Here is a 21952-nt window from a genome sequence, read left to right on the forward strand (position 1 = left end):
TATCCCAGCAGGAAAGCTGGAGTCCCAGGGCCATGTTTGCTTTTCCCCACTCTAGCTGTCCAGCAGAATGCTCCTGGACTTCATCCCAACATCTGCCTGAGCGGCTCTAAAGAGCTGGGGCTGCCAAGGCTTTCAGAGCCAGTGCAGGCAGACCCCAAGGCACTGCCATCTCCACCCTGGTGATCCCTGTGGGGCCAAGAGTTTTCCCAGGCAGACTGGCCCAGGCCCAGGGCACACAGGCATATGGTTGGTCTGTGGCTCTGGGGCAGGATGCCAGGGACAGGCAGTGCTCCAGCTGAACCCTAGCTGGAACTCTGCTACTGGTTTGTACAGTATTTTGGCCTCCTCATGTGGACATTTTTCCACCTGAATTTAGTTACCCATGAGTATTTTCAACTAACTTGTCAACACAAGTCTTCAGTTTGGAGTAGGGACAAAGAAGAAACAAGAATGAAATTAATTTTCTGAGTTACAAGAAGCAACTTTAAATTTAGCTTATGACTCTCCTCAAAGAGCAGGTCTACAACAGATGCTTTTTTCAACTAAGTTTTGTTTAACTATAACTCTCTTTAAACCTGCCTGAAGTGATAATTGTGGGTTCTCCCTTTGATACTAAATTTGAACTTGCAAACAAGAATAAAAAGGGAAGTGTTCTAGCAGGAACTCCACTGGAGGTACCACTGGTCAACTGAAAAAAAATCTGTAAAACAGCTTTAGTTTTGTTTGAAATTTCCCTATTACTTGTGAAAATTATACCAAACATGCAACATTAAATAATTAAATCCTGTTTATCTACCAATTAGCAGGAGTTCAATGCAGCTCATCTCATAAAGAAAAAAAAAAAAAAAAAAAAAAAAAAAAAAGCAAGAGGGAAAACAGTGCCCTGGAAGGGGTTACTTAAACAAATTTCCTCCTCTTCTCCTCAAGGCTGTAACCAAACAATGCTTGTAGCTGTTACGGGTAGGGTCTTGCTTGTACTACTGCAAGACTTTACACAGCATTTAACTGTTTCATTGTGGCTGCAGCAATAATGCAGTATTTCCCTGCAGAACGGTGGGAACTGCTCCAGCTATTCAGAGGCCAGAACTGGAAGAGCTGCTAACAAAGGAGGTTTATGTGGAAACCAGCACTATTCCCGCACACTCAGCTCACTGGTTTCTGTCTTCCTCCTCCCCCCGCTTCCTCTTCTTCCGTTTAGAATTTCCTTTGCTTGTGTATCTGTTTCTGAAGTGACTTAGACTCTTGTCCTAACATAACCTTTTCACTCCCCCATTTTTTCTCCTCTCCTTATTTCATTTCTTCTTGTGGCTTTTGGACACCAAAGGTAGCTGACTGTGGTAAACAGGTTTGTTTGTTTGTTTATTTGTTGTGTTTGTGTATGTGCGCAGGCTGGTGGGAATGTCCTGTGACTTGTGTTAACTTACGTTAAGGCTGTAGAGAACTTCCATTCCTTATCAGTCTTACCCTCAATACTTCTTTTTTACCTCCTTGAATGAGCTGTACCTTTTTCTTATTGTGTGCTTTTCTCTCACTTTTCACTCTCATAGCAAATATGCTCATTCCAGTGCTATCTTCTTCCTTGCTGGCTTTTTTCTGCAAATCAGAAATCCCTTCTGCCCTTCTGCGTGACAGAGACATGCTCCTCCAACTACTGATGACTCTTCCCATGTTGCAGCCTCACCATTTCCTTTTTGGGGTTGTTTTTCTGCATGAGCATGTCCAACTGTTTCTTTGTGTTTCTTTTGTCTTCCAATTTGGCAATCCATGGGAATGGTCACTTCTACCATGTCCTTAACTCTGCCTTTCTTCCCTCTGCATGCTGGTAGTGTTGCAGATACCTGTAGAATCTCGTTCCATTTTCAGCTCTTTCCAAGGCAGAGGGTGTACTGTCTGCAAGTCAGGCTGGCCACTGAAAGCAAGCCCCTTCTTTTCCTGAAACAACTTTCTGTAGAAGTCCAGAGTCACTTCCTTCTGATAAAGTGATATGTATGTCTGGGAATATGATTTCTGAGTAAAAACAAGGTGTGGCTCAGTGATATAACTGCCCTGGCTGGTCACGTGCTAGGAACCATGAGCAGCAGGAAAGCTTAGACACTCTTGTTTCCTGCATGTCCTGGTAAGTATAATGCAAAACAGTCACTCAAAATAGCAATTGTCACTTGAAAAATATGACTCATTTTGACGCTTTTGGATGTTTAACTGTATACCATTTGTAGGGCTCTAATGACTCAGTGTAAAGATTTGCCTGAACAGCTTGTGAAAGGCAGGTCAGTGCTAGAATTAGTCTTGAGTCCACAGCAGCTCTTCTAGGGAGGTAGCCCTCTGTGAAAGGGGCCCCTGAGCACTGACAGCTGTATTCCAACACAGGGTGAAAAGCACCAAGAAGAGACTTTCAGTACTAACCTGACCAGCCACTGAAAACAGATGCCTTTTTGTCTGGCTTTTGTTTTGAAATGGCCAATAAGAACAGATCACCACTGGCACCATTGTCTGTAATAAATGTGTCTTCACATGCCGTAGAAGACTGTGGTGCGTTGTAAACAATCACAGCACTGAGTAAAGCATAATTGATCACACAAGTGCCACAAAGGATACATTTGCCAAAGCATGGTTTAAAGATTGGGATCTGTATAATAGAGCTGGCACACTTAAGACGCAGTGCAAAGGAGCTATCAGCATTTTCTGGGATGAAATATAGGGTGGATTGTCATGAAAAGACTTAACAACCCTTTACTGTTATTGCATTTTCTGCATCACAGTAAAGCTTTATCTGCTGTTGGTCAGAAGGACCTTCACACTGATAAACTGGTATTTTGTATTCTAAGTCTCTGAAAAATAAATGACATGCTTCATCTCAAATGCAGACTTAGTTACAGTTGAGCACTGAAAGATCTTGCTGTATGCCACGGGTCTTGCTCATTGCTATATTCTTCAAGGTTTATGTTGGGGTCACTCTGCTACAATCAGGAACACCAAATTCAGGTGTTTAGAGAGACAGTATGTTGGCACAGCATAAAAATCTGGGTGCTGCAGGAAATATTACAGCTTTCTAGAAGATACATTGTCTGGCCATATCTTTTTCCACTTCTTCTTTTCTTCCACCACTGAACAGAAAAACTTTTTCTCACAAATGAAAGCTTTGCTCCTCCTAGCCAAACCTTATGCTGGTAAAGGTCAAGTTAAACTGCTTTGAAACTCTGGGTATCAATACAACTCTTTCTGGTGCAGATAAAAAGGAAGTTTTTTTCCAGACACAGATGGTTTTGAAAAGTGCAACATAAAAATGTCTGTCCACCAGACAGAGATAAATAATCCAGCCTAAATTCTGAGGCTTCAGGCATAAAGGTATAATATATAAAAGAGAGAGGTGGTGAAGATCTGAAAAAACACAGGTGAGGTAGGAAAGCCCATCCTTACTCAGAATGTTTAGCATGACCCCCAAAATTAGTCAAGAGATCAATCCAAGAAGAATACTTGTATTTGTGAGCAGGTTCTATGTTTTACTTTCTGCTGTTTGTTTGATTCATTCTAGGCACAAAAGTTACCACTTGGCTTCTTTATCACTTCCTCCTCCCCCTGATTAAAGCAATCTCTGGGACACAGAGTTCTGGTTAGCTGCTTTTAGCAGGAGGGTAAAGGGACAAGCCCCATGGTGTTCACCTTCCCTCTGTATGTAGCTGTAGTAGCAAATTCAGTCTGTCCAGCCTTCTGCAGTCTCCTCCAGGAGACAAGCACCCTAAAGGCTGCGGTTTCTCTGACAGGAAGTGGGACCAGCTTCCTGCTTCTTATCGCCTGACACGCACACTGGATCAGTGTCAGCTGTGGCTGCTCACAGGTGGCACTCTACAGACACACCAAGTCAGCTCCACCCAGCTTAGCAGATGCTCAGATGGACTGACCACATCTGTTATGTTCAGGTCGGGTTGTCAAACTTCCAATTATTTGGAGAGAAACGTCCAAAACTTCCAATTATTTGGAGAGGAGTACACTGTGCACTTCAGAGATGAAGACTGACTAGTAGCAACAAATGGAATAAAACTAAGCAAAGGCATGTTATGTACACTTAAGCCAAGATAGTATGGAAGAGCTTTTTAAAGGAAGCTCTTTCATTCGATCCACATGAATTTGTTACCTGTTTATCAATCCTGTTCACAACCGAGAGAAAACCGAATTGGCTTTCAGTTGTTTTTCTTCTCTAACACAGTTACCTGTATTCCTTTTTTCAATAAGAGTTCTCACAAACCCAAACATATTAACAGGTATGTCCATATTCAAACAGAAGTCAACAGACTGGACTACTTATAGAAAAAACCCTCCAAACCTGCCATGCTTGACATACGTAGAGTATAATCATCTGTCCCAGGAAAAGTCTTCTCAGAACAGTATTTTTTTTACTTTGTTGTCAATATTATATAGCTGAAGATGATGAAAATCTTCAAGAATGTTTTACTTGAGTTTATAGGCACTCTACAGAAGGCTGTGGTGAAATGGCTGCTGGACAAATTACTACAAAATTAATGAATTACACTTTTAAGATCACAATTTTCATTGTTTTTACTGTTGTTAGACCACATTTGATAAACTCAGCAGAAGTTCTTCCTGCCATCTACCAGGAACTTGAGCACCTCCTGTAACAAAGGAAATTATGTTCAACAGATGCTGTCAAACCTTTTGAAACCTTCTGCACCATTTTTTGGCACTAGTTTCCAGGAAAATTTCACAAACAACCTGTCCCTTTTGGTCTGATTACTGGCTTATATTCTTTCCCAAATTGATTCTTTGAAGGGAGGCAAAATGCTCATGGACAAGCCATGCTGAAGAAGGATAGGGAGAGCGCTCTAAAACCTTACGAGAGCTCTCCAGCCAAGATACTACAAGAAACTTCTGCCCTAGAACTAGAGGAGGGATGGGAAACTTTTTGTCCAGGGGATGCCTACACTTCACGGTTTAATTCTTTGTGTTACTATTGAATAACACTAATATAATTTGAAGTATTGTCATCCTTTGAAAACCACAGAAACAGGAAAATATTTTTCAATTAACAATTGCAATTAGTGCATTATCAAGAGGAATATTATTAGAAATAATTATTCTGTTCTTCTGACCTTAAAATATTCACCTTTGTTGATTTTTACAACAGGATACATGTGTGTATCTCAGCTACTTCTGGGATGGAGTACTGAAATACAGCCAATCCTAACTACTAAGACCAGGAATGAAAAAGTACAGAGTAAAACTAGGCAGTTAGTGAAAGACTAGCATTATTGAAATCATTACTTACTCTCAACCCTGCTCATTCCAGTGTTGCGTGGGAATAATTGTGAAATGGTAGGGCTGTTACTAGGAGGCTGAAAGACAGACATTTCCAGCAACAACAAGCCCTGGAGCAATAGCTAAGTATTAGCTAATACATGAGAAAGCCCTGGTAATGGCATTTGCTCAATGAAAAAATACATCAAAATGAGGAAATGGCAGATGAAAATAACCTCTGCTATCTCCAAGCCTTCTGTGGAAAGTCCCTGCACTATTCATGCAGAAAAGCCGGTGTTCATATCCCTCTGTGTACTTTAACCTCATGGGCACTGATTAGCATTTCATGCCTTTGCCAGGTATCACCCAACCATTTCCTAAAACACGAATCCATCCATAAGCAAAGGGAGAGCAGTGAGGCTGCAGGAAGTAGGGCAGGGTTTTCACAGGCATGTTGTTCTGCTGCTGGTGCCAGCCCCAGGAGAGGTCAGCACAGCGTGTGCACAGGCCTGTGCGCATGCACACGCAGCTGCCTTGTGGGGTTACACTGCAGCATTGACATCCCCACATGGGCACGCAGCCAGCGTGGCAGCACAGCATCAACCAACTCCTTTTTCTAATTAACATTTGTCAAACTTGGAGAGAAGCCCAGGATGCAAAATTTGGATGCAAAATTCAAAGAGCACAGAAGCTGGAACTGTTCACAGACAGGCTCTTCATTTATGCTTAGTTTTTTTTATAGGTCATGTACAGATGACTTACTTGCTCTTACTGTAACTTACAATTGGCAATACTAACAATTTTTTTTATGTCACAGTGAACAGTAGAGCTGTACTCCAAAAAAAGTGGCAAAGTTTAAAGTAGGTGGACATAAAGGTTTTCCCTTTAAAGAAAAAATTTTCCCTGAAGTTCCCCCTTTGGGTGGGTGAAAAGGGGAAGGCCTTTAATGCCATCAGCAGACAGGAGTGAGAATATTTTGACCAGATCTGGGAGTTGTTTATAACAGTGGTTTCTCAAACTCGTGAAATCATCCAGCTTCCTGCACAGCACTCAGAAATGCAAGTTCAAATGATTAATATGACTCAGTGCTGAAACAATGAATTATCGGAATATGATTGAAAGCCACTTTTAAACTCTTGTGATTTCAGTGTTAAGTCACCAACTCTAGAAGGTTCTCTGTGAGAGAAATGGATTAAAAGGTTAAAAAATGTCCCTTTTTATCCTGTGCTTTTTATCAGCACAGCAATTCATGCTATCTGCTGACATAAGAAGAGAATGGGGAGTGGGGTATTATATTTATTAAAGTAAAAAGGTGATGCATGTAATCACTCTCAGGTATCCTAAATGGCCTATAAACAGCACCTCTAATAGAGTACCTAGCACTAAGACTATTTCTAGTTCCCAGCCTAGACAAAAGACAGGTAAATAACATATTGGATCATGTTATGAGGTCCAGAGGTATTTCAGTGGTCCGCTCATACCAGGGCCACATACAAGACAGAACTATTGCAGCCTTCATGGCAAGGACAAACCCCATGGCTTCTCTAAACAAAGTGAGCAAATGAAGCTTCTTCATTCTCTCTCTGCACGATTTCTGGGTCTGTCTACAGCCAGCTTCTACTCAGCTTCTAGGTAAAATCTGAAAATGCCTCCATACTGATGTTCCAGAGAACTGAAAATTTTAAGAGACTTTGGAAGAGGACAGCTGTACACAAAAGTTAACTCTTGTAAATAGTCAAGTCCTTTCCTAAATCCTCTCCCAGTTGAGGAGAGACTCTTTTTATAGAACAGCTTTATGTGCACCCTACTAACTTACGGAAATCTTTGTTTTATTGGTCTTCCATTCTGACACTGCATTAGATAATGAGCAATGCAGGGCGTAATGTGAAACAAGTGATTCAATTTTAATGTGGCTTCTGCTTCCTGCACTGATTCAGCCATGGACTAATTACACAGATCTTTGCTTCTCTAGAAGGGCCTTTCAGGCTGCTTGTGACAGGCCTCACTGCTCTTAAGGAAGATGATGTGGCCACACGCCAGATCAGTAAGGCTGCTTTCAAAGTAGGGTCAAGTGCTTTAACTGTCTCAAGGGACAAATGCCACTCTTTGCCAGATGACAATTAAAGGCCATGTATCACTGATACCAGTGATAACAGAATTGTTCAACTTAAATGACAGCAGTTTCAGACAGTATGATAAAATAATGTAGATCAATTCCAGATAATTAGCACGCTATTTTAGAATTACTTTGGCACAAAGGAGGCTTTTCTTTTGGAGATTTTTGTCACATTAGAGGATTTTTTGCCATGCTTGTCTTAACAGATTCACTTCTAATAGAATAAGAGGCTCAGTTCATAAGGAAAGGTTTTTTTTAGTTAATTATGTTTGCTGTATTAGCATGAAGGAGGAGTTTTTTTGAGGAAAGCGTTTACATAAACAACATTTATACAACACAACATTGCAATCCAAAAGCATCAGTGAGCTGCTTTGCAGGCAATGCAGAAAGGAGTTGCTCCACCTTAAGCTGAAGTAAAGCCACTGTTAAAGTAAATATGCAGTAGCAACAGCACCTAACAAAGGGAACATGAATAATAACTTTTCTAATTTCAGCTGAATGTGGGAGGATATAGGTAGGCAGCAAAAGGAGCTGGAAACCAATTTCCAGTGTGATTCATAGAGATTTTCAGCAGTGGCTTGCACAGGTAAATTGTAATAGTTGACATTTACAGATATCTTTTTGCTTATTTAAATCCAATAGGTTTAGAGCTTTTTCTTTTTTGGCAAATGAAATACTGAAGCACAACAAACTTATATGGGCTCATAGCACTGACTGTGTCAAGTCTCTTGACTTTCAGACTCAGAACTGTTTCATTGATTCTGCAAAATACTGCTCACATTTAAGTGAGAGAAATTATTTGTCAGATGAAATTAATAGCCTGCAGAAGTTCAGCAAGGATTTTAATGCCACTGCAATTGTACTGATATTGTTTATGGCTCATGAACAACCAGAACCAAAAGGATGTACCAGTACATTAATAAGGTTATTTCTTTGCTCCATACTCCTTCATTACCACTAACATCTAGAATCACTCTCTACCTACACATTTACTAAGACAAAGCAAGCTCTCTGTTGCCATTACATTCCCAACCCCTTCCTCCTACATTTTTCTTCTTGTTCTGTATTACTCAACTAGATTTGGCAACATTTTTCCTTCACAGAAATCAAAGGTGGGTGTTCTGACACAAGAACAGAAAACAAGAATAATCCAAATCTGGTCCACAGAGCTCTTCTAAATACTATAAATGAAAGCAACATTTGACCCAATGATAATATAAAGTGATTCTGAAAATGTGATGGCACATGGGAAAAAAATCAGAAAGCCAGGAGTAATTTCCGAACAAGACTATTCACCTTCTTTGGTCTTATATAGATTTTGATATTGATGCTGATGTTAGAGGAGTCTTGCAGCTGATATCAGTTATGACCTAGCTTGTTAGAAAGGGTAATGCTGTATTATTTCAGTAGCATTAATTAAACACTTTCTCTAAATGTACGTAAGTGGCAATGACAGACATTTTACCTTCCTTTCAAGTCCTTTACAAGCAATTTCCTTTCAGCACTGCAGAGTATCAAGATTAAAGGCTGTCAGCATCATTCTACAGACATTCACACTACATAACATTCTCCAAAGAAACAGAGACATCTTCACTAACAAGAATTTATTAGTTTATTTGGAAGAGATATGCAGTAAATCTTTACAGCACAAAACTAAACATGGCTCCCTCTTGAGTTTAAAGTGTGCATATTACTTCTTTAAAAAGTCCATCTTTTAACAAGTGTCTTGTTCAAAAGGAAGAGGAAAAAAAATCATCCTTCTACCGCAAAATAAACAAAACCTCTGAACTCACAAAAAAGCAAACAGTAGAAAACTGCATTTTGGGCAATCAAGTCAGGTCCAACCAATTTTAATAGGCACCTACTGTGGTTTCTGGAATCACTGTTGCATGCATATCTCTAGTCATATTGGATTTCTCTTTCAGCTTTGACTGGAGCAATGTGTGTTCCATCACACCAATCTGTATGTCCATCTGAATGGTTTCTTGCCTCAATTTTGTTAAGGCCTGTTTAATCTTCACTAGAGGAGCTGTCCAAAAAAAGATAAACAGTACAACTCTGTCAGCCACGTAACACAAAAGCATTGTTTGCTGTAATTTACTCCTTAAAATGGAAGAGTTGAAAGAACAAAAGGGTGTTGTACTCTAAAGACATGATTGTACTGATACATCATTTCTAATATGCAGAACACTTTAAAGACAGAAACAGGCAATGACAATTTTGCTGTCTTCTTGACATCTAAGAGCTTCATAAAAATGTGCATCAACATTAAGACAGCTTTTTCAATGATGCGTTTTGCTCAGCTGAAAGCCTTATCCCCATAGCTGACTTGAGGTTTGGTAGAGAACTGAAGACATCTTCAGCAGGGTGTGAGAATCTTACCTGTGAAAAGCTGTTAAAATGTTTTGTGCCTTATATTTTGTTTCTAACCCCTCTCTTGCCATGAATATGATGCTGCTGCATCATCTTGCTCCTTGTAATTGCTCTTATTCTTATTTTAATGAAGTACATATCATGAAATTGTCACCAAGGGTGTGTTGTCTGAAGCAAAAGTGTACTTACCACCATCAGTCATACTGCTTCCTTTCTCTTCTGTTTCCTGCTTTACTTTCTCTAATGTTTCTGTAATCTTAAGAGAGTTTTTCCTTAATTAAACCAGATTAATATAGAATTTTTTAAAAAGTCTCTGCTGAATAACTGCTTTTATTAAAAAAAAAATAACTAATCCATTTTACTTGTTATATAGAGGAATGATTTTTCAAACATTCAGAAATTTCTAATTTAACTAATTTAACTAATTTAATGTTGTTACATTACAGAAAAAATTACAGAAAAAGGGTAACAATGTGACCAAACACCATGGTGTTACTGAAAATCTGTGCATCCCCAATAAAAACCAACAATGTAAGTGTTTCAGTGTGACACTGGATGGAAGAACAAAGGAACCAATATCTCTACAGATCACAATTAATCAAATAACCATGCACACTGTTCTTCTGGAAGCATCAGGATTGTGGCATGTTACACTGGAAACCTAAGAAACAGCACTGCAGCATAAGAAGGTGCAGCAGTCCAGCCTGCTGGCACTGGCACAGGTATGTAAAATCCACATTTGAAGAACAAAAGTGCATTTCAGCACTGTCCAGGAACTAGTTTGCCTTTGCAGACAATGAAAAAAGCAAATACATGATTCTAAAGTATAGCCAAGATAATAATTCAGTATTCTTGTTGATAATGTGAAAATAGCCCTTCATTAAGGCTTCAATAAGCCTTTTCAGCAACAAAAAGGAATCACTGCTGCATTGTTACTGCATGCATGCAGTGGTACTGGTATTGCAGGTGGGCTGAGGTCTTGATTGCACACCTGAAAACAGATCAGTACTAACAGCTAATGTGTCTGCTTTACCTCAGACATGCACCACTGCACCAATGTAGTTTTGAAGGATGCCAGCTAGTAACATATTCACCATTACTTATCAGTCAATCAGCTCCCAAAGTCCACACTGTAAATCTGAAGTCATCACAAAATACTTTTTCAAACTTACTTCCTTGAGAGCGAACTAGAAAGCAACTCTAATTCTGCAGAATTCATACACTCAGAAATCTCTGCTGGAAAACTGACATTAAACTGCTGTATCACCTACTGCAGCTGCACTTAGTATCACTGTAGGTCCCTTCCAACTCAACTGTTCTGTCTGTTCTAAAACATCTCAAACTTGTTGTACAATTTCTAACACATTCTTGTTGTATGACCTACTTTATGCAACTGTTCCTGAGACTTCATTGTCTAATAAGTAAAGCTGGTTTCTAAAACCCAAACAGAGCCATTAAAAAATTTGTGAATTGGATAAAGAGTTGAAGTATTTGGATATCAGGTGGTAATTCTAAACAAAATGTCATGCAACACTGAACATGGTGAGGCAGTTAGGAGACAGATGTTTATTTAAATTTGTCAGAGCACTGATATAAAGGAAAAGAGAAAATCCACAACAAAAAAAAACAGATTTAGGTAATAAGATAATGTATGGAAAAAATTACTATTTAGTCAAATATTGCTTTTAAGTGCCTGGAAGATAAAAATTTCAAACTGTTAATTTTAACTAAAAATAGGAGTTAAGCTTTTCTTCTTCCAAAGAATTGATGGGCATGATTTATTAATCCCCATAATTCTAGGACACAGGTTATAAAATACAGAACATATAGCTTCATTTACAAACTGAGCTCACATTTCAGGAATTAAAAAACAATGGCAGACTGGATTTAAAACTTAGGGACTGGACTAGATCAACTCCCCCAAAGAATAATCTTAACATGAGAACAATCAGAGAGAACTGGTTTCATTAAACTGCAACAACTAAATGCCAACTCTCTGAAGACTGTTTTAAAGTAAGATGTGTTTTACCTCAGAAAGCACTCTGATCCTTTCAGTTACTCCTCCACTTCCCTCCTGGTACTTCTCTTTAGCCTGGAAAAAAACAAGTCTTGGCTGTAATGACAGAGTTGAAGAGATGCAGATAGTTCAGAGAAAACTTCAATACTTGCTCTCATATGTTTCAATTCCAGAAACTCTCCCACAAAGCCCCAGTGAGGTTTACAAATGAGGACAGGCTTGAAACATCAGCCCTTGCAATGACTATAATTCAAAAATGTAAAGCAGTAAATAGTCCAAATACACACTTGATAAGAACTATGCTTTCTAATCATTTACATGAGAAAATAAACATGAAGAAAATATGCCATAATGCAGAAAGGATTGAATACTGAAATCCAGAATAATACTTCATCAACAGAAAATTACTATCTTGAAGATACCTAAACAACAAGGCAAACAGAAGGTGCAGAGGTCAAATTCTGTCAGCATTACTGTCAGCATGGCCACAACCAGGAGGGCTTGCCAAAAGGCAGATTGTAATGCTTCCTAAATAGGGGATCAAAAAGCTTCTCAGACAGCACTCTATTAACATAAAAACTAAATGAAGCAAAGTAATCAGAGTGCTTTGTTTGCGTTAGCACCAGTACTCAAATCTAAGGGATGAATGTTGGACTGAGACTGTAGTTATTCCACTCCTGACAGATGTGTGAACTTCACAGGGAAAGCAGAACCAGCAATTTACTAGCTGCTTAAGACTGGCAACAGCTATACATAATACTCAGGCAAAACCATGTATTTTCCCCTGCAGAACAGTTGAATAAAAATTGCTAGTTTAGCTTAGGAAGAATATAATTTGACAGCCAATCAAGATTTCCCCTGCTTTATATCCAACAGCAGAATTCATAGACAGCTCACTCCATGTCGTCTTTGCCTCTACCCTCACTTAACAGCAAGTTAATACTGGGGAAGGCAACAACAAAAGATCAGCAATACCTCACTCAGCAAGGCTTGTGCTGAACGGTATTCTTGAACCAAGTGCTCCAACTGGTTGTTGATGTACTTTTCCCTGCTATTGATCTTTTCCAGTGTTCTGCTGATTTCATTATGGAGTTTATCAAGGTATCCCTAGAAAATCACATTCTGTGGGTTAACAGTATACAGACAGTATGCAAAGAGTATCAAAATGATGCTGTAGTTAAGAAAGGCTATGGGAGCCTACAGACAGAGAGAAAAATAGTACAGAAATACTGTGTTTAGCCAAGAAAAGCTATTCCTAATGTGTTCTGGTTTGCCCACCTCCAAAACACATATTTCAGCCTTTACTGCTTCATCACTCTCCCCTCTTCAATTAATTACAAGTGTCAGTCAATGTCAGTAAGTTACTCTAGCAACAGTATTTGAGAGTATTTGGGGGATTTAACAGCACCTTCAGATTGTATTATTCTATTTTGTCCTCTAGTCAGGATGCACTTACAGTAATGCATTCATTACCGGACCCTGATAGCCCTGTTAATCCTCACACAGACAACTCCTTCCCAGAAGGTATTTTGTCACCAGCACTGTCCTTAACGATCATTGCCATATAATTCCCTTTTTAATTTTACAGCAATAGCACAAATAAAATGAAGGAAAAAAAAGATCAATTTAGTTCTTAATGCATATCAAATAAAAAATAAAAATGCTGACAGATTAGTAAAATATTCTGTACATACAAGACATACCCTAGTTTCTTTCAGAGAAGAATCAATTCCATCCTTATGCTGATGTATTTGATCTACATGAATCCTCCAATCCTAAAAAAGGCATCACAAATTAAAACACAGGTAAGTACGATTTTTATCCTTCTCTGCTTACAAAACAACGGCATGTATGCAAAGCAGGTCAGTTCTCTTTTGTACTATTGCCATGTATCATCCTGACACTGCCATGTTCATAGCCAGGGGCACTGGCTCAATGTGACATAATTTATAAATCTCCCAAATGTCACATGTGACACTCTGATCCATAAACAAACACTCACATCCTCACTGACACCATAGTAGCTATGCTTTTTAGAGTCTGATCTTCATGGAGCTATTTCTGCTAGAAACCACTGTGGGCACAAATACTAAAAATATTGATTTTAGCTGCACTAGTTCAGCTTATTCTTAGACAAAATGACTGCTTTTGATGCCCAACACCTACCAATTCTGGCCTATCTGTTCTTTCCTTTCTATTTCAGTCATTACTGTTACCAGGAAAAGAATGGAAAGAAGAAGAGGCAGAAATACCAAAACTTAGTTTTGGTAACAGGATACATTTAGAAAGGGGAAAATTATTTCCAGCTTCAAGATCATAGGAAGCACACATGGACTCCAGGGTGGGGGCTGAGAAAAGGTGCTGTGAATTGGCCCTGCACACCAGGTAATGAGTTACTAGAGAAAATGTGCTTACGTTGTTTCACATGTGCAGGAGACTCATGATCTCTTGTTGGTCTGGTGATAATTGCTCACAATTTGCCAAATTTTGGAGTTTAAATAAAAACAACAGGTACACAAACCACCCCCACTTCTGTCCAGGACTTTACAATAAGTTCTAGTTTCTAGTGCCATTGATTAAACCATTAATACTCTCCTGGTACTAGGTTTACATGCACAGCTTAGGAAACAGAATATGTTTTCTGGCACAATGGAAAAAGGCCAAACATTTCTCTCCAGTTATTTCTGAAAGAAGCTAGAAGAAGAAAAATCCTCTTTTTATGTTCATTTGGACATATTCCTTCATGCAAAGAGATGGTGCATTAAGCGGGAAGCTAGTAAACCTCAGATCCTACAGTGGCTTTAATTTTTCATCCATGTCTTTATTAAGTTTTAATTCCTCACTGTGAGACTCAAGCATCATGTTCTCTGCAACAGATGGGCTTGCTGAGGATCACAGTAGAGTGGTTCAAGCCAGGCAATTCCTCACACAGAAAAATACAGTATGGTGCAAGACAGGCAAGCAGCTCAGCAGACAGTTGAAGGTTTCCCCTATTTTTGGCAAGGTTTCATTGTATTCATGTATATGTATTGTATTGCTGTATGAGTGCTGCAGATTGCTCCAACACTCCAACTACCTGGGTCACTGCAAATGAACAATTTCAATACTGCACTGATCTGTGTGTGTTACACAAGCTCCTGGGAAGAATGCTTATGGCAATGCCAGGAGTTCTAACACATGATTAATTTCACCCTGAGACAGTTACCAGGATATGGTGAGCAAAAGCAGTTGAAAAAATGATCACTTCTTCTCACTAAACATTAGGAGAGTTCAGGATGACTAGACCAGGGTAGAGACCTACTTGATTGTCATGTAAAGTTCACCATGAGAAATTCCATACTATCAGCCTTCCATGTGGTTAAAAAATGGAAGAGTTGAAAGGTAAGATCATCAGCTATCCTCCAAGAAGAAGTTTTAATAGTTGTTAAACTGAGGATATAATTTTTAGAAGTGTGAATACATTGGAAGTGTCAGAGGACTGAAAAAAATCCCCACTGAATAAATATATAGAAATAAGGTGCCTTGTAAACAGCAGAAAAAAAATATGTAATATTGAAAAAACACGACTGAAAATTATTGCTTCTAGGGTCAAAGCAAGTGACAGAGGTTCAGAGAAGGTAGCACTGGAGAGCCCATCACTCACAGGTCTTTGCATGACGGATGACAACAACTGCAAATGGAAAGTTAACAGCATTGACTGAAATCACATTTTAATCACTATATGTACACAAGCAAATCCATTCTTCCATACCTTATTGTCAGTCCTGACTGTGACTTTCAACTGTGGAAGCACACGTTCCACTTCCAGATTCCACTCTGCTGCATCTGTTGTGGACTGTAAAATCTCTTCTTGCTTTGCAGTGTCATTCATGTTCTGTGTAAAAATCCCAAAGTTTATACACAAAATATTACTGTTATGCAATGAAATCACTATAATGGCTTGCAGTGTTAATATTAGAAAAATATTTATATCCAGAATGATCTAGACAACAGATTAAACAGATTTCTTTAATGGCTTTCTTTGAGTTCATAAAGATTCTCATTATACTTAAAACTGAAGACAATTAAATTAAATTAAGAAATTATAATACATCTCAGAAATGGAGTATGTATGGGGGATTAAATTTGTTTCTCTAGAAGTCTCTGCAAAAACTTTCTTGCAAATGTTCCCAGCAGCCCTTCAGTGATATCAGTTTAGAAACTGGCTACACATTGTTCTTTCAAAATAATATTAATATATAACATCTGATTCATTTCAGATGTTTGTTTTTTTCAAGTAAAGACTATACAAGGATTTTAAGATTTAAATCCAACAGACACAAATTGCTGCTACAGATGTAAAAATCTCTGATGAGAGGACTAATGGGTAAAACTTACTGATCTGTACGTTTGTGCCTTTAAAACATTCAGGTCAATATAATTTTCTTCATTGTCTGACTCTTCTTCCTTAAGAGAAGTTTCAAAGCAAGACTTCAGTAACTATTGCACAATCTTTCTCTAAAATTTTATTTTGCAGGAGAACAAACCAAGAAGTATTAAGGTCCACATTTCTGAACAAAACAAGACATGGAGAATTTATGATATGGAGCTTATGAAGAGACATAGTACCTGGGACAAGCTGGAAGACCAAAGCTACCCCATATTTCCTTCAGAGCTCAAGAGTATTACAAAAATAAACCAACTAACCAACAAAACCCAAACCCTAAAGCCTCTGACATCAAATGGCCCATTATCATAGTTGTATGTTAATTGTATTTTTTATGTATTTCTTAAAGCTCTACCTTAAAAATAAAGCTCCATCAAAACAAAAACCAAACCACAACGAGACCTCAACACAGCTTTCAAGATATTGTTTGCACAATGTATTTGAAGTTACAGAATGATGCCACATCTTAAGTGTGCAGAGTAACACAACTGAAACTGAGGCAATTGCTTTTTTCTTGCCCATGAGACCACACACCATGTTCATGTACTCTATGAATCTGTTATAGTCTCAAAATCCCCTTCTTCTGTGAGTATGATCACCTGAGAGCTCATCACCCATAAGTAACGATGCTTTTTGTGTGCATTAACCTTCATTTCTCTATACTGTATTTCATCTGCCATTTTATCACCCAGACACTTCACCCTTATACACCTTGTCCCCCTCTTGACTCTTTTCCACCAAAGTGAAATTTTATCATCCACCTCCTTTCTACACAAATCACAAAAGCTGCAATAACACAGGTCTTAGGGTAAAATCCTTCAAGACTCACTGAAAACCTGACAGCTTATTTCTCTTTCCTCTACTTTACCCCGTTTTTAACTAACAGGGACCACTATTTTCTTCTGGCATGTCTGACCCCGAGTCCCCTGAATACTTGCGAGAAATTAAGACTATATGAAGACTATCTTTTGCTAATGGTCAATACATATTTGCGCAGCATTTGGAAGAACACACCACCAGAACAAGAAGACTGGTTATCAGAAGTGAGAAGCCAGACTGTGCAGATGTCCTTGCACACCCAGCCTCACTGCCTACTGCTGGCCACCTAATACAGGCTATCCCTGCTAGGCTTGTCTCTGTCAGCCTCATCATTTTTATTCAGAAGACTCAAAACGAAAGAACAATCAGTGAACCGCATCATTAAGATTTAATTGCTGAAAATACTGCTAAATTCAATTATGGATACAGCTAATATCAATATACTGGCAGCAACAATGGACTGGGAAAAAAATTACATTGGCATGTAATTAATCCCTGTAGAACTACTAGGGGCTCTAAAAAGTGAGTATCCTTCTGGTATAAACTGCCTGGTAATGCAATACCTAGTAAAGGAATAACACCTCAGTGTTTTATTAACACACATACATTCCAAAGAGTTAAAAGAACACATTAGTTATGAAAATCATGGCCTAGGACAATACCTGAGAACAAACCCAGAGATTCTTTGAAGGATTTAAACTGTGCTTTAGTTAACTGTTTCATCCCCACTTCCCAATTTAAGAAGCTTAGACCTTAACAAGATAGAGAAAAGAGCAGACAGCTGTTTTCCTATTTTAACCCTTTAGTTTAACATCGAGAGTAGATTTATCAGTAGAAAAGAAACAATTCTGAATTTCTGTGTTTTTAATGCATAGTTAGATTCCACTGCACATAAGAACATACACTCTGTCTTGAAGAGTTAATCTTATCTGAAAAGCAACAAAAAACCCTAGAGAGAATCTGACAATGCAGGAATAGAGCTGCAGGAAAAAAACTTAAACAGCTAATTGAAAAGGCTTCTTAAACAAAGCCAAACAAAATGAACAGTGAATAAATATTTCCTCATAGTTGACCAATACTAATATACCAAATAAACCTACTGCAACATCCTCTTCCCATTTACTAAGTGTTAATTCTGCATCATCTTCTGTTATTTCTTCTTCTTCTGGCTCTTCTGCTGGGTATGCTGGCCTGAAATTAATTCAAAGAAGAGCAGAGCTTTTAAACACAATAAATTGTAAATACCTCTGCAAACAAAGCATTTCATGAGAAAAATGGATGATATAGAACACACCTAGACAGTGATTAATTTTCACAACTGAAATAAATATATACTCTGCCTTGAAAGTCTTGTTCATCTTGGACTGTCTTAAAAGTAAAGGCAGGACAGTACATTTGCACTACAAAGTCATCTAGGAAGTAAATTTTGGGGTTTTTCTCTATTGGTCTAAGCTCTTAAAATTCAAGTGCAAGTCACCATAGGCTTATTTGCAGCCTGCAGTGGAATTTGTGTACTAAAGAGAAGTAATAGTAAAATATTTCCTAGGTAGAAATTATTTTCCTATGTCCATTTCAAAACCCACTGGAAGAAAATAATAAAATAAAGAACACTTTTAAAGACATTTTCATATACTTGAGATTATCTGTCGTGTAATTTGTCCTAAGATTTCCTTCAGATTAAATAAAATTACTCTAGTCTACTTGTAACATGATCATATTGGGCACAACCCAAGAAATGATTGACAGAACCTAAAAGGGCATTACATGTTTCAACTTAAATATCAGATTAACAAGGAGTTATGTGTAGGGAAATAACAACACCCAAAAAAAGTCATCAGTTAAATCTTAATTAGCAAAGTCTATAACGGTTCAAACTCAGCCTTGCTGACAACAGGCCAGTTGTGTGAAATTGCATTAGGAATTAATTGGTCACCCTGCTTCAAGCCTAGTTAACTTTTCCATCTCATGAAATGTCAAGTAAAATGTTTTTAGTCATTCCTCTGTTTTATCTTACCACTACAACTTACATCTGTCTGCTGGAAATCAAAGCATAAGGGAGGATGCTTAGAAGTGTACTGTACCTTTTCCAGCTAAACCCAGTGTGTTTCAAGGCTTCTTCAGCTAAACAATCAAGAACATAGCACACCTGCTCACCGCAGCCTGTCTTTAATTTTGAGGGAGGAAAATCCACAGGCCTTCCCTAAAATAAAGAGACAGGCTGTTTACTAATGGCCTAACAACCCAAATTTCCTCAAAGGAAGGTAAGTTTTGTACACTAAAACCAAAGTGTCCCTTGTATATGAGATTTTATTAATGACAATTTACATTCTTCTCTGATGCAGCTCCAGTGAGGCAAGAGAAGGAAAAGCAAACAAAGCCAAGGAACAGAGGCAGTGTAGAAATCTTTAAGCATATGGTAAGAGCATACTCCCAGGTAGCAGAAGAGGCAGAAGCCACAAGGGATCTGGATGGTCAAGCACACAAGTGACAAGGCAAAGTAAGAACAGCTACAGAGAAACTCAAGTATTGAGACTTAACTACCAACTTTTCAACAGTGTCCTGTCTGCTCTAGATTTGACTTCTAAAATATTTCAATTTATTGCTGTCATGCAGAATAAACATAGTGGTTTGATACAGTTTAATTCCTTCAGAAAACAGTGTCCTTAACATCATTCATAGCTCCACCAGAGTATAATCTTCCTTAAGATCATACTTCTTGTCAGTTGTTATAGTCTCCTGACCTTTGGAGTTTGGCTTTTAATCTTTCTTTTTCTTTTTTTTTTTAATTAAAAAAATCTCAGTAGTTCCTGGCAGTTTGTGCAACCTTTTACTCCTTAAAAGAAAAAAAAAAAGAAGAAAACACAAACACTATTCTAAACCACTTCCTACACTACAAATTAAATCACTGACTTTGGTCAGAGCAGGATCACAGACCGTGTAAACCTTCCAGATGAAATCTCTGAAAATCATGCTACTATAAATGAGCAGCATATGTGGCACTACAAAAGGTAAGCCCAGTTTAAGCCATTTTACAGACTGCAGAACAAAACTAACTGGAATCATTTATAAGACCATTTTTGTAGTGCTAAAAAAACAGCAAGTAGGTACAGCCTATGTAAACTTCCAATTAACTAAGTAACATAGTACAAACTTACAGCTAGGAAAAGTCTGTCCCGTCCTTGGGACCAGACCCAGCAGGAGGACAGGGTGTGACTGCTGTTATTTCTGAGGGGAATGCAGGCGTTTGCAACACGCTCGGCAAGGGAGCCCGTGTGACACTCACAAAGGCCCGCAGCTCCGAGAGAACGTTGGAGATCACGGCGTTGGGGTCATCGCACTCCTGCGGCTGCTCGAAGGGACGTCCCGCTCTGCCGATCAGCCACGCGGCGAGCGTGCAGAACATGAAGAACTGCTCACCCGGATTGGTGGGCAGCGCAAAGTAGTGCCTGGTTGAAAAGGGGGCAAATGGTACGCACTGTGAGCTTCTGGAGCTCTTATAGGTGAGCACAGGCTACAGAGCGGTTTCTTTACCCAGCAACCCATCTGAACAAAAATCAGGATGCCTAGTTTCACACATAACCACAGCAGAGTAAGTTTTCTACACCCAGCTTGCTTATTTCCACCTTGAGTAAGTTATTAGTCAACACCAGACTTGGCTGCCAAGTTCCCCAAATCACCTGTCCTTCACACTTTCCTCAAGAAATGCAGGAGGATGGTATTCCTGCGTCTGCAAATTCAGCTCAGATCAGGAGCATGTTTTGAACTCATCCTTCCACCTGTCCTTACCTACTGTTCTTTGGAGAGCAATGAAAACTGGATCTGAGTTGGATCACACCAAATTCAAATATGTAGTCCTAACAAGAACTCAGTCCACAAAACCAGACCACTCCCCCAAACTATAAATTACATGCACACTGGACACTGGGAACTCCTGGAAATGCTTCCCTTTACCAACACAGCTACTCACTAAGATACACAAAGGTCTGCCGTCCTGCTCCAAACATTCCAATGGTTCAACAGCAGGCTAGAACTGATTTACAGACATTTTGCTCATACTTGAGCCTCCTTCTCAGAAAGGGGGTAACTTGGACCCCCTTACCAAACTGTTGCTTATAAGAAGCTTAATTCTGTGACACCCTGCAGTCACAGAGCCTGGCTGAAAGTGATGGATGGGTTTGAAAGTTATTTGGGCATTTGGATATTGGGGGCTCTGTTTCCCAGGCTTCCTGTCTCCAGCATAATTTAAAAGGCATAAAAAAAACATTACAAATGAAACAAGTATGTACTGAATACAAAACCCCAGCCTTACCAAAAACGAGTCCAAGACCCTCTTTGTAAAGGTAAAAAATATACACACGCCATAAACAGCTATCCCGAATTCAAGATATTTAGAGTTACTTTGAACATCTTGGAATTTAGACAGAGCTATTTTCTGCGGAAGAGGCAGAATTTAGGCAGAATTACTTTCTGCACAGGTACCCGGGCATGCAGCTACCCAGTACTTGCTGGGGGCAGGGAAGGTCAAGGGACCATTTACTTATCGCATCTCAGCCTTTCGCGGGGCCTCGCGTTCTGAAAGCTTCCAGCTTACACGGGAAGCTTTGCTACTGGATGGTTTTCCCAGGCATCCGGCCGCGCAGGCCCTTCCCTAGGCTAGGACAGCCCGGAGGGATTCCCTCCGGCCGCCCTCGGGCCGCGGAGGAGGCGCGGGTCACAAGCACCTGGACAGAGGCCGCATGTTGTGGCGCCGCAGCGCCTCCTCTTCGTAGCTCAGCAGTTTCAGCTTGTCCAGCAGGTCCTCCATGAGCACGAACATGTGGAAAGCCGCGCCGGGGCCGCGCTCCGCCGGCGCCTCCTCGCCGCGCTCGCCGCGCCGGCCCGGAGCGCCCTCCTCCGCCATCTTGACCCGTTACCACAGCGACGGAGGCGGGCGGGCCCCAGCGCCGCCGAG

The 21952-nt window shown here is 39.4% G+C and overlaps 1 protein-coding gene and 1 long non-coding RNA gene across 7 annotated transcripts; one reads left to right on the forward strand and one right to left on the reverse strand.

Moving 5' to 3' along the window:
- The first annotated feature begins 1996 nt into the window (after window positions 1-1996).
- On the forward strand, window positions 1997-18095 carry LOC120513398. 4 transcript variants are annotated; one of them, XR_005630266.1, is made up of 5 exons: window positions 1997-2116; window positions 10186-10461; window positions 13475-13561; window positions 13960-14141; window positions 16273-18095. It is a non-coding gene; the product is annotated as an uncharacterized LOC120513398 (long non-coding RNA). The 4 variants fall into 4 exon arrangements; XR_005630265.1 differs by having other exon boundaries at window positions 1998-2116; window positions 13465-13561; XR_005630268.1 differs by lacking the exon at window positions 13960-14141 and having other exon boundaries at window positions 1999-2116; window positions 13465-13561.
- IFT57 (intraflagellar transport 57) lies at window positions 8956-21940 on the reverse strand. Of its 3 annotated transcripts, none has more exons than XM_039732811.1 (11): window positions 21723-21940; window positions 20285-20447; window positions 19083-19201; window positions 18102-18192; window positions 16134-16202; window positions 15508-15630; window positions 13460-13531; window positions 12732-12863; window positions 11769-11831; window positions 9929-9995; window positions 8956-9395 (listed from the first exon to the last, which is right to left on the reverse strand). In XM_039732811.1, the coding sequence occupies exons 1-11, from the start codon at window positions 21899-21901 to the stop codon at window positions 9217-9219; spliced, it is 1257 nt and encodes a 418-aa protein (XP_039588745.1). In that variant the 5' UTR covers window positions 21902-21940; the 3' UTR covers window positions 8956-9216. The 3 variants fall into 3 exon arrangements, 2 of the variants coding, with proteins under 2 accessions (XP_039588745.1, XP_039588746.1); XR_005630264.1 differs by having other exon boundaries at window positions 9344-9395; window positions 9929-9988; XM_039732812.1 differs by lacking the exon at window positions 12732-12863.
- Window positions 21941-21952: the final 12 nt, after the last annotated feature.

Source organism: Passer montanus, unplaced genomic scaffold (genome assembly GCF_014805655.1).
Source record: "Passer montanus isolate IOZ18808 unplaced genomic scaffold, ASM1480565v1 scaffold80, whole genome shotgun sequence".
Classification (NCBI taxonomy): domain Eukaryota; kingdom Metazoa; phylum Chordata; class Aves; order Passeriformes; family Passeridae; genus Passer; species Passer montanus.